Source organism: Balaenoptera borealis, assembly GCF_965194805.1.
Source record: "Balaenoptera borealis genome assembly, chromosome: 6".
Classification (NCBI taxonomy): Eukaryota; Metazoa; Chordata; class Mammalia; order Artiodactyla; family Balaenopteridae; genus Balaenoptera; species Balaenoptera borealis.
The window spans coordinates 60,263,700-60,277,845 of NC_138863.1; the positions used below are offsets into that span (position 1 = coordinate 60,263,700).

Consider the following 14,146-nt stretch of genomic DNA (forward strand, 5'->3'; position numbering starts at 1 on the left):
ATTTTATTCTCACAGTCAATCAAGATAACATGCTAGCAGCGCCAAGTTACTGGTGATGAACATAATTGCCTGCAGCACAGAACAAAATATCTCTGAAGACAGCAATGTCCTCGCCCATAACTCTGGAATCAGCACTGTAGTGTCTTACTATCACCATGGCATTATGTTCCTGGCCCTGCTGAGAGTGGAACTAATTCTCAGCAGGAATGCCAATATTAAACAGCCTCACCTCAAGGCCGTGCCATTTGTTGAAGTGAGAGCAGAGGGAGGCTGCTGGCTAGAGAGACTGGGGAATACCATTTCTTTTATGATCATTATTTTTAACCATTAAACACTACCCAGGTTCTCTGTGATAGCTCGCCCAAGTCAAATTCTGACTACAGAAAAGACTGAGAACATATTCAAAGCAAGGTTATATGGTGTAACTCAGCGGCAGCCCTAGATCAGCATGGCCGCAATACTCAAAGGCTCTCCTCCTAAAAATGTAGAGACACCGACATTAGAACACTGAATCAGTCACCAAATATAATTTGTAATATTATAAAAATAACTCTAAAATATATTAGCGAACCACCACCCCAATCAATACACCCCGATAGGTGCCCTTTCATCAAGCAAACTCACAGCTCGCAGGTCCTATGAACACTGCCGAAGAACATTCAGAGGCAACAAACACATGGCATAATTGACAACAGAAGATCAGCTGTTCAGAGAGTTCCCTGCACTTACTATTTACTGTGTAGATGAAGGTCAAGTACACATCATCTTAAAAATTCAATCAGAAACAGAAACAGACTTACAGATATAAAAAACAAACTTAAGGTTACCAAAGGGGGAACGTGGCGGGGAGGGATAAATCAGGAGCTTGGGATGAACGTACACACACTACTATATATAAGACAGACAACCAACAAGGACCTACTGTATAGCACAGGGAACTCTACTCAATATTCAGTGATAACCGATATAAGAATCTGAACAAGAATGAATATATGTATATTTGTAACTGAGTCACTTTGCTGTACACCTGAAACTAACACAGCATTGTAAATCAACTATGCTCCAATAAAATTTTAAAAAGAGAGAAAAAAATATTCAATCAGTATGCCACTGCAGAAGCTAGAGAGAGATGGCACAGGCCAGCTCTTATATGAGGAGAGGAAAAGATGGAATAAAAAGCAGAAAGAAATTCAGCAAGGGCCTCTTGCCCCATAAAATGCATAATTCACAAACACAAAAACAAACATTTCTTCAGAGACCAAGAGCTGAAGTTGTCCTTGGCACCTTCGACATTAACAGGCTGTTTTTTCCCGGGAGGTGGGGCAAAGTCAGTCTTGGCTTGCTGAGCTACACGTTCTAATAGGCCAGCTAAGGAATGAGTATTTACACACTACAAACGCGTAATTTCGGGCCAGCAACACTGCTAAATCTAATCTTCTCTTGGGTGATAAGCAACTTGTCCTTCAAATGAAAACGAGCAGCTCAGGATTTTCTGCCTTCAGCGTTTGGTTGGTTTGCTCTCCTGTGTAGAGCTTCGTACCCTCAGCCAGTCACGTGTGTTGCTTCAGTGTGGTGACAGCGCTGGTTAAAACATTCTCACCCTAGACCAGAGGGAAATTGCTGCTGGGGTAAAGCTGTGAACTCTGGCCAGGATGTCCCAATCAGCTCTGGACACCTACCAGTCATGTTTTAAAGCAGGATTTTAAAAACTGTGTTCCACCATAAACTGCTGGTTTGAATTCACTTTGAAAGCTGGAGTTGAAAGGTTTTACAGAGTTTTATGGGGTTTTCTAAGTTTTTCTTTTTTAATATTTTAAGTTTCTATAAGGATACACAATTTCCTTTTTCTTCATCTGACCCAGAATCATAGACAATCTACAATGGTAAAATAAGACGTCATCATTTAATTGGTGGAGAATATTCTGTTTTCTTTAACCTTGAAAAAGAGCAACAATAGAGATAAATGTTATTATAGCCCCTAAAAATTCCTAAAAGTGCTAACCTATTGAGCCTAGTAATTACTTGCTTATTATTGCTCTCTCCTTAATGAGAATTTTCACAAAGCATGTAAACTATGTCCTTACCATTTGCCATTTAAAACCTATGTCTTTCTAATAATTCCCCAAAATTATTCTTCATATAAATAACCCAGGATTTTTTTAAAAGTTTGGGAAGATTTAAGTAATCTTCTTAAAAGGAGACCAACCAAATAGCTTTACAAAACCCCCAGGCTTGCTTGTTATTAGCTGCTAGCATCAATTCTTCCAGTGCTTGGGAAACCTCTGGGCTCTGAGTTGATAGTGCTTTATATTGGGACCGTATCCTTGCATATTTCACAAGAAGCTTACTAATCACACTGTCAGCGTTATCACTGCCTAAAAAATGAAGACCTCAAATGACCCTTTTGGAAACAAGATGTTGGTAAATCAGAGAATGGGATTATTTTGATATCTTCCTGAGTCTATTTTCTGGCTCCTTCCATACTGAGGAAGAAACGTATAAACTTCTAAAACTACAAAACTCCTTAGCTACAAAACTCCAAAAGAATGGAGCACGATAAGCAACAAAGTCTATCTACGCAGCAAAATATTATAGACTAGCTCATTCCGTCAAACGGCAACCGTAACATTCAACTAGAAAGCGTTCTTTTCATTGCGATTTTTATGTTCTGTGTTAAACATGGTCAGTCAGGTATGCCACTTATAGGAGACAGAAAAAAAAATAAAATTTAAACAGATCAAACAGAAGAATCTATAAAACCAACAAGCCCAAACAATTGCAACCCTGACAAAACGGTCTTCTTGCTTTATTGGTTCAATGTTAATTTTTCTAACACTTTTATCAATTATTTTACAGGTTCCAGTATCCTGTGTCATCTAAAGTTGAATGATGTCCCTATGAATTATAATAAGTAGTAGACAAAATAATCCAGCAAGTTAACTGCCAACCTATTTGTTTCTATGGAAGTGCAATTTATGAAAAGAAAGATCTTTCTATGAAAGGTAAGGCTCGGTCTGGAAATAAAATATAGCTGGCAAGGCAGCTAAAAACACCGTTTACTGATGTTTGCATATTTGATTAAAAGTTAAACATGGTGATTAACAAAATCAGGAGTAGAGCTAGAAAAAAGAATTTATTCTTTCCACAAAGAATCTGTTTGGACACTGAGACAACAGTCTAAGTGCTTTTGTTTTAGTCCACAGGCATATCATTGCTATTCAGAGAAACATAAAGGGAATATAATATTGCCCAGCATGTAGTTAAAGAAGGTAAAGGATAAAAGAAATCATCCTAACACAACTTGTCTCTTTTTTTTTTTTAAAGTAAGACATTTCTGTATTGCTTGTTTTTGCTTTTGTTTTTTTAAAATATATTTATTTATTTTACTTATTTATTTTTGGCTGGGTTGGGTCTTCATTGCTGCACACAGGTTTCTCTAGTTGCGGCGAGCGGGTGCTACTCTTTGTTGTGGTGCGCAGCCTTCTCATTGCAGTAGCTCCTCTTGTTGTGGAGCATGGGCTCTAGGCGTGCGGGCTTCAGTAGTTGTGACACGCGGGCTCAGTAGTTGTGGCTCGCGGGCTCAGTAGTTGTGGCTCACGGGCTCTAGAGCGCAGGCTCAGTAATTGTGGCACACATGCTTAGCTGCTCCATGGCATGTGGGATCTTCCCAAACCAGGGTTCGAACCTGCGTCCCCTGCATTGGCAGGCAGATTCTTAACCACTGCACCACCAGGGAAGCCCCCAACTTGTCTCTTATAAAGGAAAAAATTCAATTAACATTAACACCACTTTAAGGCTCTTAGGTTTCTTTTTATCTTTCTAGAGCTTCAACTCTACTCATGAATGTCTTTCATCTCATTCGCTTTATTTTGAATGATGGCATTGGAGAGCTTTCCTAATAGCATGTGGTGACGTTGTATCCACTCTACTTGCTGATAGAGAAAAAGTATGCTTCCTCTTGCTAGTGAGTTTGACATAGAATGACCCAAACAAATACAAATAAGTATATACTGTGAGTAGTTATTGGGGAGACAGGCTGGCCAGCCCCCTAAATCTCTGAGGGCAAGACACTGTTAAATTCATTGTATCTGACTTTCTGCAAACTTCAAATGCCTCTTTTGTCATGAAGTGAGCCACATGACAGCTGGTAGGCTTTCTGCTTAGAACGTTGTATCCGTCGTTCCACTGTGCGGAGGTCCAACCTAAAGGTCACCGGGTGCCTAAGAGAGACAGAGCATCCTTTTGAAGCTTAGAACATTTGAGACCTCCTGGGGCCTGGCCATTCTGTGTGTGCTCTCCACACCACTGACAGTCCCTTGATGAGGAAGCACCAGGCCCTTTTATCATCTTTATTTGGCTAATGATCCATGTATTATTTGTTACAGCGTGCTTTGGGACATCCATGCCCAAAATGGTGCCAAGATCGGTTACTTTAGCATCTAAAGCCTATTGTTTTAGACTCTCCATGAACCTGATCATCTACAGCTTTACTCAACATACAAAGATACATTTTTTAAATAGCAAAATACCATTACAAAGGTTCACTGAACAAAGACATTTTAAGGAGGGTTAGTAGATATTTGATCATGTCCAAAACGTCCATTGGACATTTGGTCCACATCAAAAGGTCCCTGAAATTTGGTTGTATCCAAAAAGTTCATAAGCATATTTGGTCCATGACAAATGGTTTTGGACAGGACAAATATCAAGGACCTTTTGGCATGGACCAAATGTCTCTATAGATGCTTTTGGACCAGACCAAATGTCCTTCAAGGTTAAGGAGAGCCATAAAATGTAAAAGGACAGTTACTTTATACGGGGTAGGGCATTTTTCAGAGGAGAAAAGACAGCTAGAAAATGATACGAGACTTGATAAAATAATAATTATTGCAACAGTCCTCATCTTTACTGAGCTCTATTGTATGACTCTCTATGCTTTTCACAGATTATCTCACTCAGTATTCACGATGGCCTCTTAAGGTAGTCACAACCAACACCCACATTTTAAAAAGAGGCAAGGATGTTTAGAGAAGCCAAGTGGCTTGCGCAAAGTCCCGCAATGAGGAACTGAAGTCCTCTGCTGAACCAAGTCAACGAGGACTTGGTGTGACATTTGAAGTGACATTGCTAGGTCTTGAACCCAAGTTTGTAGTGGTGTAGCAGTGGACCAGAATTCCCAACCAGCCCTTTAAAACCAACATTATGAAAACAGGAAGACCTAAAGAAAGCTAGAGTCAGACCTCTGAAAAGGAATACAGAAATAGTCTGAAATTACCACAGACACCGGACCAAAAGCAGGGAAAGGACAGAAAAGGGAGACAATTCTGTAACACTGTCACTTGGGTACAGCGATTGAGGAACACAATGACAAGTCGATACAATGGAGAGCCACCAAGCACCACTTCAGATTAATCCCTACACACTTCCATATTAACCCTTCCATGCTGTTGTCTAAATTTAGATTCCAGTTAATATCATTATTATTTGCATGCAAAGACAATGCTACTACACCACTACCAGCCTTAGAAGGAGTACTTGGCACTGGTTCTTGGTGAAAGGTTTATCCTAAAGCACCTACTCTCTTACCTGTTTGCCCTGACCAATTAGAACAATTCATTATTTTCGACTTCCAAAGAGAAATATTGACTCTAATGCACTTGGATACAATTATAAAATCAACTGGCCTGAAATCTCATATTTTGTATTCCTACTAAGGAAAAACAGCTAATTTTCTATGTGCTGTTAAACTAGTGGTTTGCTCTACTGCCATGTATGCATCATGGGAAAAAGAAAACACTTATCAATTATACTGTTTGTCCCTAGAATAACCTTTCTTCGGACTAGTTAACATCAAGGACATGTGATGACCACGTCAGAGCAATCAACCTTCTCCCCTTCATATTTCAAAGTGACTCACCAAAGATGTCGGAGTAAGATTAGAAAAATATTTACTGCTCTGTTGAATGTGGATAAAGAGCTCTCTTTGATGGTAGCATTACCACAATTATTTTTTACCTTATGACAGTTTTTAGAAATTAGGCAGAGACAGAGTAGCTACTCACGTTCTCCTTGTCAGGAATCCCTAGAAGAGAAAAGAGAGAGAGAAAGAGCATGAGCTGTAAGATCAACTTGCAAAATGGAAATGAAATCCCTTGCTGAATCAAACCAAGTAAAATTTTGGTGTTTTCAATTTGTCTTTCCATAAAAACTTACATAATGCTGCTTAGAAAAATAGCAGCACCTACCAAAATCTGTAACATAAATAAATCAATGAATCAGGAGCCAGGGCTGTGTGCCAGACAATAAAATCTCATACTTATTTTGCTTTTCTACCATACGCTTTACTCTCCTAGAGGTAAAAATCCATTCCTGCCTATTTTACGCCATGTGAGCAACTGTCTCAGAGCAATTACTCTGTCTCGGGCACCAGAACACTCAGAATTTTAGACAAACACATCAACCCTTAAGTTGCACATACTGTATTTTTCCAAGGCAAACCACCTCACACCGCTCCAGGGATTTGAACCTGGGGGCAAGTCGCACATAAAGAGTACTAGCACACAACTTTTATTTTGGGCAAAGCAAACTGCTGCTGCTTCCAAGTCAGGTCTAAGCAGGCAATGGCTCTTTCCAGGGGTGTCTCAATTTTCTTAGCAAATAAGTTAATCATTCATCCATTCACTCATTTACACACATTTCATTAGCACTTGGTCCAGGCAGGCACTGGTCCTTTGCACTTCCTTTGGGTCTGCTACTCTGCCATGATAAGGGTGGCCATACTGGAAGGTCACCAGCCAAAGCAGAGCTTACTGGCCCCAGTACAGTGGGAACGAGCGGCCTTATGCTGAAGAGACAGAAGTCCAGGTGGTTTTATGTGTGGCTTGCACCTAGCTTAGAACTACTGGGGCGGTGTGAGGGGGTTTGCAATGCAAAAATATAGGACATCCAAATTCTGAGTAAGCAGGACTTTATGTGTTTAATAAGGGGCCATACAGGACTTAAAATATTGGCATTAAAAGCACCGCGTGCCCATCCTAATAGGCAGCAGTAAGCAGGAGGGGTAGGAAAAGATTATTAGGAAACATACCCTAATTAAACTTTGACCCCCAAACTGGGATAGTATCGGGACGTAAAAGCTCAGGCAGGAAACAAGGGGACAGAAAGTGTTGTCCTCTCAAGCAGAGTATTAATGAACGTGTTTGCCATCACTTCTCAGATCTGCCAGAAAGAGTAAGGGTGGCCCAATGTCAGCACTCTGAAATTCGTCTTGAGTTCATCCATCCATTTATCAATCCATCCAACGACCATTTGAAAGGACTAGAGTTGACTAATGAGGAGATACAGGGTTGTAACAGAAGCTTACTTTCTAGGAGGTTTAATAAGATAAACACAACAGTTGTACAAATCATCATATCAGGGTGGATAGAAATTAGGGTATTTGTAGAGAAATAATACTGAAAAGGTGCTCTCAGGCCATGCAGGGACTTGAAAGTTGGGCTAAGGCATTAGCAGTCTTGGAATTTCACCTTCTATGACTGGCAATGGACCATCATTAAAGGTTCTGAGCAACAGAGTGGTATGATCAAGAAAAAGGAGGGAAGGGACTTTTCAAAATTCAAAGACACTTAAGACATAAAAACCAGAGGCAATGGCATGGTCCTTGACTGAAGCCCAGTTTGAACGATTAACTACAAAGACATTCAGTTGGGGAAATTCGGACTTGGATTGAGTGGTGGATATTAAGGAAAATCATACCAGTAATTAGGTATGATAATGGTGTGGTTTTTGCATGGAAAAGTCTGTATTTTCAAAAATGCCTGCTGAGGTATTTGGGGCGAAATGTATATATATGATTAGAAGAAGGAAATATGGCAAAATAATAATATGAAAATACCTATCAAATTATTAATAATCTTATTTAAGTATTAAAGTTTAATATTAATTAAAGTGATGACAATACAGGTATTAATTGTGTCATTCTGTATGCTTGAAATTTTTCATAATAAAAAGTAAATTTAAAAAGTTCTGTGTAAGTCAGGTGTAGGGTAAACCCAGGGTGAAATAATGAAGGTTCAAAGCCAGTTGAGCCATCTTTGCTCTCAGGTCAAGGGTGATGAGGCCCTCAGCCAGGGGGCTGCAGAGGGGAGAGAAAGGAAAGAATATGAACACTACACAGGAAGGAACAAGGGATGGACAAGCGATTAACTTTAGTGGGTGGAGGTGAGAGAAAAGAGGACCCCAAAACAGTGGAGGTTTAGTACCCGGTATGGGAGGACAGTGGAATTATGACTGGAAATACACTTTCAGGAGGAAGGATGGCTTGTGGGAATCACGATGTATTCCGTTAACTGATATTTTGAGTGCATGAGACCAGTAAGACATCCGGGTGGAAAGAGAATCAGATCAGTAGTCATTTGGAAAGTTAGGCTGCCCTTTGTAAGACTCAAACAGATTTGTATCAGTTGCAAGAAAGGATGCAACGGTGGAGGGGTCAGTATAGAGGAAAAAAGAGAAAAACAGCCAAGGCTGTGTAAACTTCCAGCTGAGGGGAAGAATACCTATGAAAGAATACAAGTGGCCAGAGAGATACAAGAAAACCAGGATAATGCAGTGGAGGCTGGGACCCAAGGGAGAATGGTCCAAACATGGAAAATCTTACCCAGTCATAGAGAATGTGTAACAGTAATGACTGAGTCTGGCTATTGGTTGGTCACTGGAGAATTCAGATGGCTTGAGTCAAGAAGTACATGGCAGAAGGAAGACTTTGAGGGGTTAAAGAGTAACTGGTGGTGAGGAAATAATAGCTCACATCATTTGGGTGCTTATTATATGCCCGGCACATTTGCTTCTAAACATTTGACACATTTTGCTTCATTTAATCCTCACAACAATCCTATGAGGAAACCGAGGCACAGAGACACTAAGTGGCTTGCCAGAAGTCACACAGCTAGGAGACAGCACAGCTGGGATTTCCAGCTCAGTTACTGGTCATCCCTAGATCAGCCAGGAGAGAAAAATAAAGAACAGGGGAAGAAATGAAAGGAAAGAAAGATCTGCCCTCCAACACCCACCTCTCCAAGGACAGAAGAAAAACAGAGAAAGAGAGGGCACAGGCTGCCCAGAAACTGGGAAACAGAGGGGACAGAAGCTCACTTAAGATCCTGGTCAAGCGGGAAGGAGGGTCACCTGTAGAGAGTGACAAGTCTGAGCGTGACAATGAAAGTGGGAATTCAAGGAGGTAGGAAGAGGATGGGAAGGGTGACTCTGGCTCTGAAGATGCTTGGAGTGGAAGTACTACTCGATCCATCAGTGTGTCAGTGTTGAAGTGCTACAGCTTCAGAAACCCCAGGGCTCGCAGCCTTGTCACACATATACAGACAAGAGCCAAGTAAGGGGACCCAGAGCCTCAACGAGCAACTCCCCGGGATGGTATCGAGCGCTAAAAAGATGCTTCTGACATGCATGAACAGATAAACAGACTCAGGACACAGGATTTCTTCAAGTCTAGTGGGCACCCATTAGAAAAGAGCATCACAGAGAAAAACTTCCTTTCTTTTATGATCAGCCAGAGACTGATCTGGCTGATTCCAGGTCTCTTACAAAAGGCCTGGAATTTGAAGAGGCCACGATTTAAGAAGAATAAAGAATGAATCCCGCTGCTTCTCTCCTTGATCAGTAGCATCAAAATAAGCAAGAGGTGTGGCTCTCAGGTGTCTATGACAAACACAGTTCATGAACCCCATTTTTAAAAGAGCCCAGAAACAACACTTTAAAATGAAGGTATTTTGGGAAAGCATGCTGGAGTTCCAACTAGTGCCAGAACATACCTCCCTCTATCAGCTAAGACCACAAAATTATACTATAGGAACAATTTTTAAAAATAACTCAAGTGTGGGCTGGTGGGTCTGTTTATCCACAAAAGAGTCTGGAGACTTACTCCGTCAAGCTGGTGTAGGACGTTATTTTTTTGTCACATGAAAACACATACCGCACAACAGATTTTTATATACAAAATGTTCATATTTTTCACTTACTGTCATTGTTAGAGCCTGTTTCCATAACACCATAAGGAGGAGCCAGAAGTCCTGCCATGTACTGTCGATATTTCTGAAAGACAAGATTGTAAACTCAGTGTACAGATATTTACTCACTTTGAGCATTCATGTATTTACATGTTAAAAAGCAGAAATGCTGGGTGTCAGGAAGCATCTGAGTCTTGTATTTATAGAGCCATGGAGCGTGCTGTCTGGGCTCTGTGGTCTAAAATAAAAATGCTGTGTTCTAAAGAGGTCTTCCCGGATGAGACTGAAAGAGCCCCTGTTGGGTAGGGGGGCTCTATCACAGCCCGTTCCGCCATGTATTTGTGACTGATTAACCAAACGGGGTGGGCTTTTACCCTCCCCTCCACCTCTTGCCCAGCTTCTCATGCTCTCAAACACATGCTCAGGTTTTTGAGAAGGGAAAAGACATTTGGTTTTTGCAGATGCAGATACAAATAAAAGTGCCGCCTTCTTAACAGGTGAATAGCACTGAATCAGCTGTCTTTCAAAGCAAAAAGAAATGCATCTCTAGAAAATGTCTGTTTTGAAAGAAGCTGATTCATCGCCATTTACCAACTTCCTTTTACACTGTACACCTGCCCGTTATGTGACCTCCAAAGAACTTTCCATTTGTTGTCAAATAGAATAGTTTGGCTTCATTTAGAACTATTTGGATTCCCCTGAACTGTCTCCCCCTAACTTTTGGTCCAGGCCTGCTTTAAAACCTGGGACTCAGTGATCCCTATTAGCCTCGGGAGTCTGTGCTGTTTTGAAGGGATAAGGCTTGGTGAGCATAATGCATGTAGGTAGAGCACCCAACAAGAGAGGAGCGACATTTATGAAGAAAGGAAAATGAGCGTAAGACATCCTCTCTTCTCAGGTAATAAGTACAGCCTCTCCCCTTTCAGAATGAAAAGTTGGGCAATTTTATTTATTGCATGGTGTCATGTATATTTATGGTTTATAATTATGATGACACATAAATGTTAAACAGCATCAAAGGAATCAACACTCTGTAACGTGCTTGTGGGTTACACAAACGTCAGCAGAAAAGACTTCATCTGTAGCAATGGGCAGCTGGCAGCATGCAGTATTTGAGCAGCCATCTGGCCCATTTGGTAGATTTGAATGGTGTTTGTAAAGTAACATTGACGAGTTCTCAAAAGAGCCTTCTTCTAGTCAAGATGTGACTAGCTTTTTTTTTTTTTTTCAAATCCTTTTTTCTTCTCGTTCTGAGGCAACTATACTAACACCTGCATGCAAACATTTAAAATCATGATTTTTCTCTGCCTCTGAGTTAACTAATCACTCAAACATACGCATGGGACCAATCCATCACCCTGCATTCCTGACATTTCCTTTGATAATTTCCCAATTCTGCTTTTCCTCTTTCTTATGATACCATCTACTCTTCTTCCTCATGAGAAAGCACTGATCAAAGCATACTTCTGGGCATAATATTATGCTGGATTCTGAACAAAACAGGCTCAGAGAGAGCAGATGGGCTAGGTTATGTTCTAAGAAGATTCTATGACCCCCTACAGCCTTTTGAGGTATTCCTGTCACTGTTAGCAACTACATTAACAGGCTCCTGAAAGAAATAATTCATGTTAAATTAAAGGAGCAATTTTGCTTTGCTTAGAAATGTTGTTTTGGATGCAATGGATGCAACTTGTCTCGGGCAACTCAATGTCAATTTCCATGAACTCCAGGGAAGCACCTTGCTGACTCCTAAATGAACAGGACTCCGCCTTCCTTCAACTCCATAGCACTAGGTCTGAGGTTGGCTCATGGAGCATGTTACCAGGCCTGGGAACAGAAAACAGAGCAGCCATTTGGGGCGCAGAGTGTGGGCTGGGCTTCAGTGTGTGTTTGTACTGAGCATCTACTATGTGCAGACTGTGTCCTAGACACTGGGCTTACTGCAGAGAACAAGCAGACAAGGCCCCTTGCACTTGTGAGACATCGATCTCCTGCAACACAGGGTACCCTGTCTTGAACATAATAGGATATTAACACTTATCGTTGACTTTTGGAATGTGAATGGACATTTTCAAACATATATAAAAATAGAAAGAATACCACACCGCATACTTAACATCCATCCTCAATAATTATTAACTCATGACTAATGTTATTTCATCTACATTCCTATCCACTTACCCCTCCCAGAGTTATTTTGAAGCAAATTCCACATATCATATCATTTAATCCATAAATATTTCAGTAGGAATCTCTGAAAGGTAAGGATTCTTTTCTTCCCCCAAACAAAACCATAACACCACTATCACAACTAAGAAATGTAACAACATCTCCATAATATCCAGTCAAGGTCAAATTTCTAATTGTTTCATAAATGTCATTGCTGAATTGAATTTAAAAATAATTTATTAGATACATAGATGAATGGAACAGAATACAGAGCCCAGAAATAAACCCACACGTATATGGTCACTTAATGTACAACAAAGGAGGTGCTGGGAAAACTGGACAGCCACATGCAAAAGGATGAAACTGGACCACAATCTTACACCATACACAAAAATTAACTCAAAATGGATGAAAGTCTCGAACATAAGACCTGAAACCATTAAACTCCTAGAAGAAATCATAGGCTGTAGGCTCCTTGACATTGGTCTTGGCATGAATTTTTTTGGATTTGACAGCAAAAGCAAAGGCAATCAAAGCAAAAATCAGTAAGTGGGACTACATTAAACTGAAAAGTATTTGCACAGCAGAAGAAACAATCAACAAAATGAAAAAATAACCTACTAAATGGGAGAAAATGTTTACAAATCATATATCTGATAAGGGGTTAATATCCAAAATACATAAATATAAAAAACCCAAACTCAGAGATACAGAGAACAGATTGGTGGTTGCCAGAGGTGGAGGGTGGGGAGTGGGTGAAATGGGTTTTTAAAACCTATTTCTGCAGAACCCTGGGCTCCTTGGAGGACCCTCAGGCAAGGGTACCATGCAAGCAGAACCTTCAACTAGAGTGTCTTCACTTTTAGCTGATATATAATTTAGAGTTCTAAGAGCAATTTCATTTGAAAGATGACTTTTGCTTCTAAAAAAGAAAAGTTTACAAACCACAAGATTAAATAATCTCTAAACTTCCAGCCAGACAGATGTCACTCAAAGATCTCCACGAAGAATCAACAAAGACCAAATTAGGATTTGCCTATGAAGTGTTAGGGATTCTATTCTCTGTTAGAAAGACGTCTATGGTTGTAGATTGGCCAAATGACAGGCCGCTCCATACCTGAAAGGGTTATCAACAAAACCGGTAGAACTAAGAATTTAACTGAGAAGCATCATGGTGCAATGCTGTCCTTCTCAAACTGAGGTGTGCAGATCCCCCCAGGGTAGCACCCAGCAGGGCAAGAGGGTATGTGACGGGGGTTAACAGGAGTTCTTCCTAGAGCTTAACATTTTATTCTATGTCAAATAGTTTAAAGGATTACTTTTATATTATGGAGCAGAAAACTAAATTTGCATAAATTTTGAAGATTAAAGCATGCGACTTCAAAGAAATTTTGAGCTTGCTTCTGGCTACTTCTAGCTACAAAGGGTCTAGACCTCAGGCGTTATGTATTGATTTCCTCTGCATTCAGAGAACTTCAGTGGAAAAACCCAAGCGCCTCTGATGTAATAGAAAGCGTGCAGATGCTGGAATCACACAAGAAAGGGGTCTTAATTCTGATTCTGCCACATGCTACCTGTATGAACCTGAGTAAGTTACTCACCTCAGTTTCCTGGGATAATATCACCCATCAGGGCCATTGGGAGGATGAGAAATAAAATCTAGAGAAGTGCCCAGCACATATTAGGCACTTAATAAATGATTACTATAGTAGTAATAAACAATCAAGAATTGATCAAACTAATCCCAATATATTTGATGATATTTCCCAAGCAGAGTCTCCAGCTTTAGGGAAGAACACTCTCTAAGTGACTCCTTATTACTGAGGCTGTTGATACACACACAGTATAAAGACCCACAATACATCCACTGACCTGTCTGCTAAAGGGAGCTGTGGAGAAATAAGAATTTAAAGAATAGATGTTCTAAAGTAATTTTATAATATACTGCCTATTTT

The 14,146-nt window shown here is 40.3% G+C and overlaps 1 protein-coding gene across 6 annotated transcripts in view; it reads right to left on the reverse strand.

Annotated features, from left to right (window-relative positions):
• Window positions 1–14,146, reverse strand: part of RAPGEF4 (Rap guanine nucleotide exchange factor 4) — a 308,486-nt gene that overhangs the window by 126,245 nt on the left and 168,095 nt on the right. For all 6 annotated transcript variants that reach the window (XM_082395391.1, XM_082395390.1, XM_082395389.1 and 3 more), the window contains 2 exons: window positions 10,035–10,107; window positions 6,063–6,082 (listed from right to left, as the gene is read on the reverse strand). In XM_082395391.1, coding sequence (XP_082251517.1) covers window positions 6,063–6,082; window positions 10,035–10,092 — 78 coding nt within the window. In that variant the 5' untranslated portion in view covers window positions 10,093–10,107. The remainder of the gene's footprint in view (window positions 1–6,062; window positions 6,083–10,034; window positions 10,108–14,146) is intronic.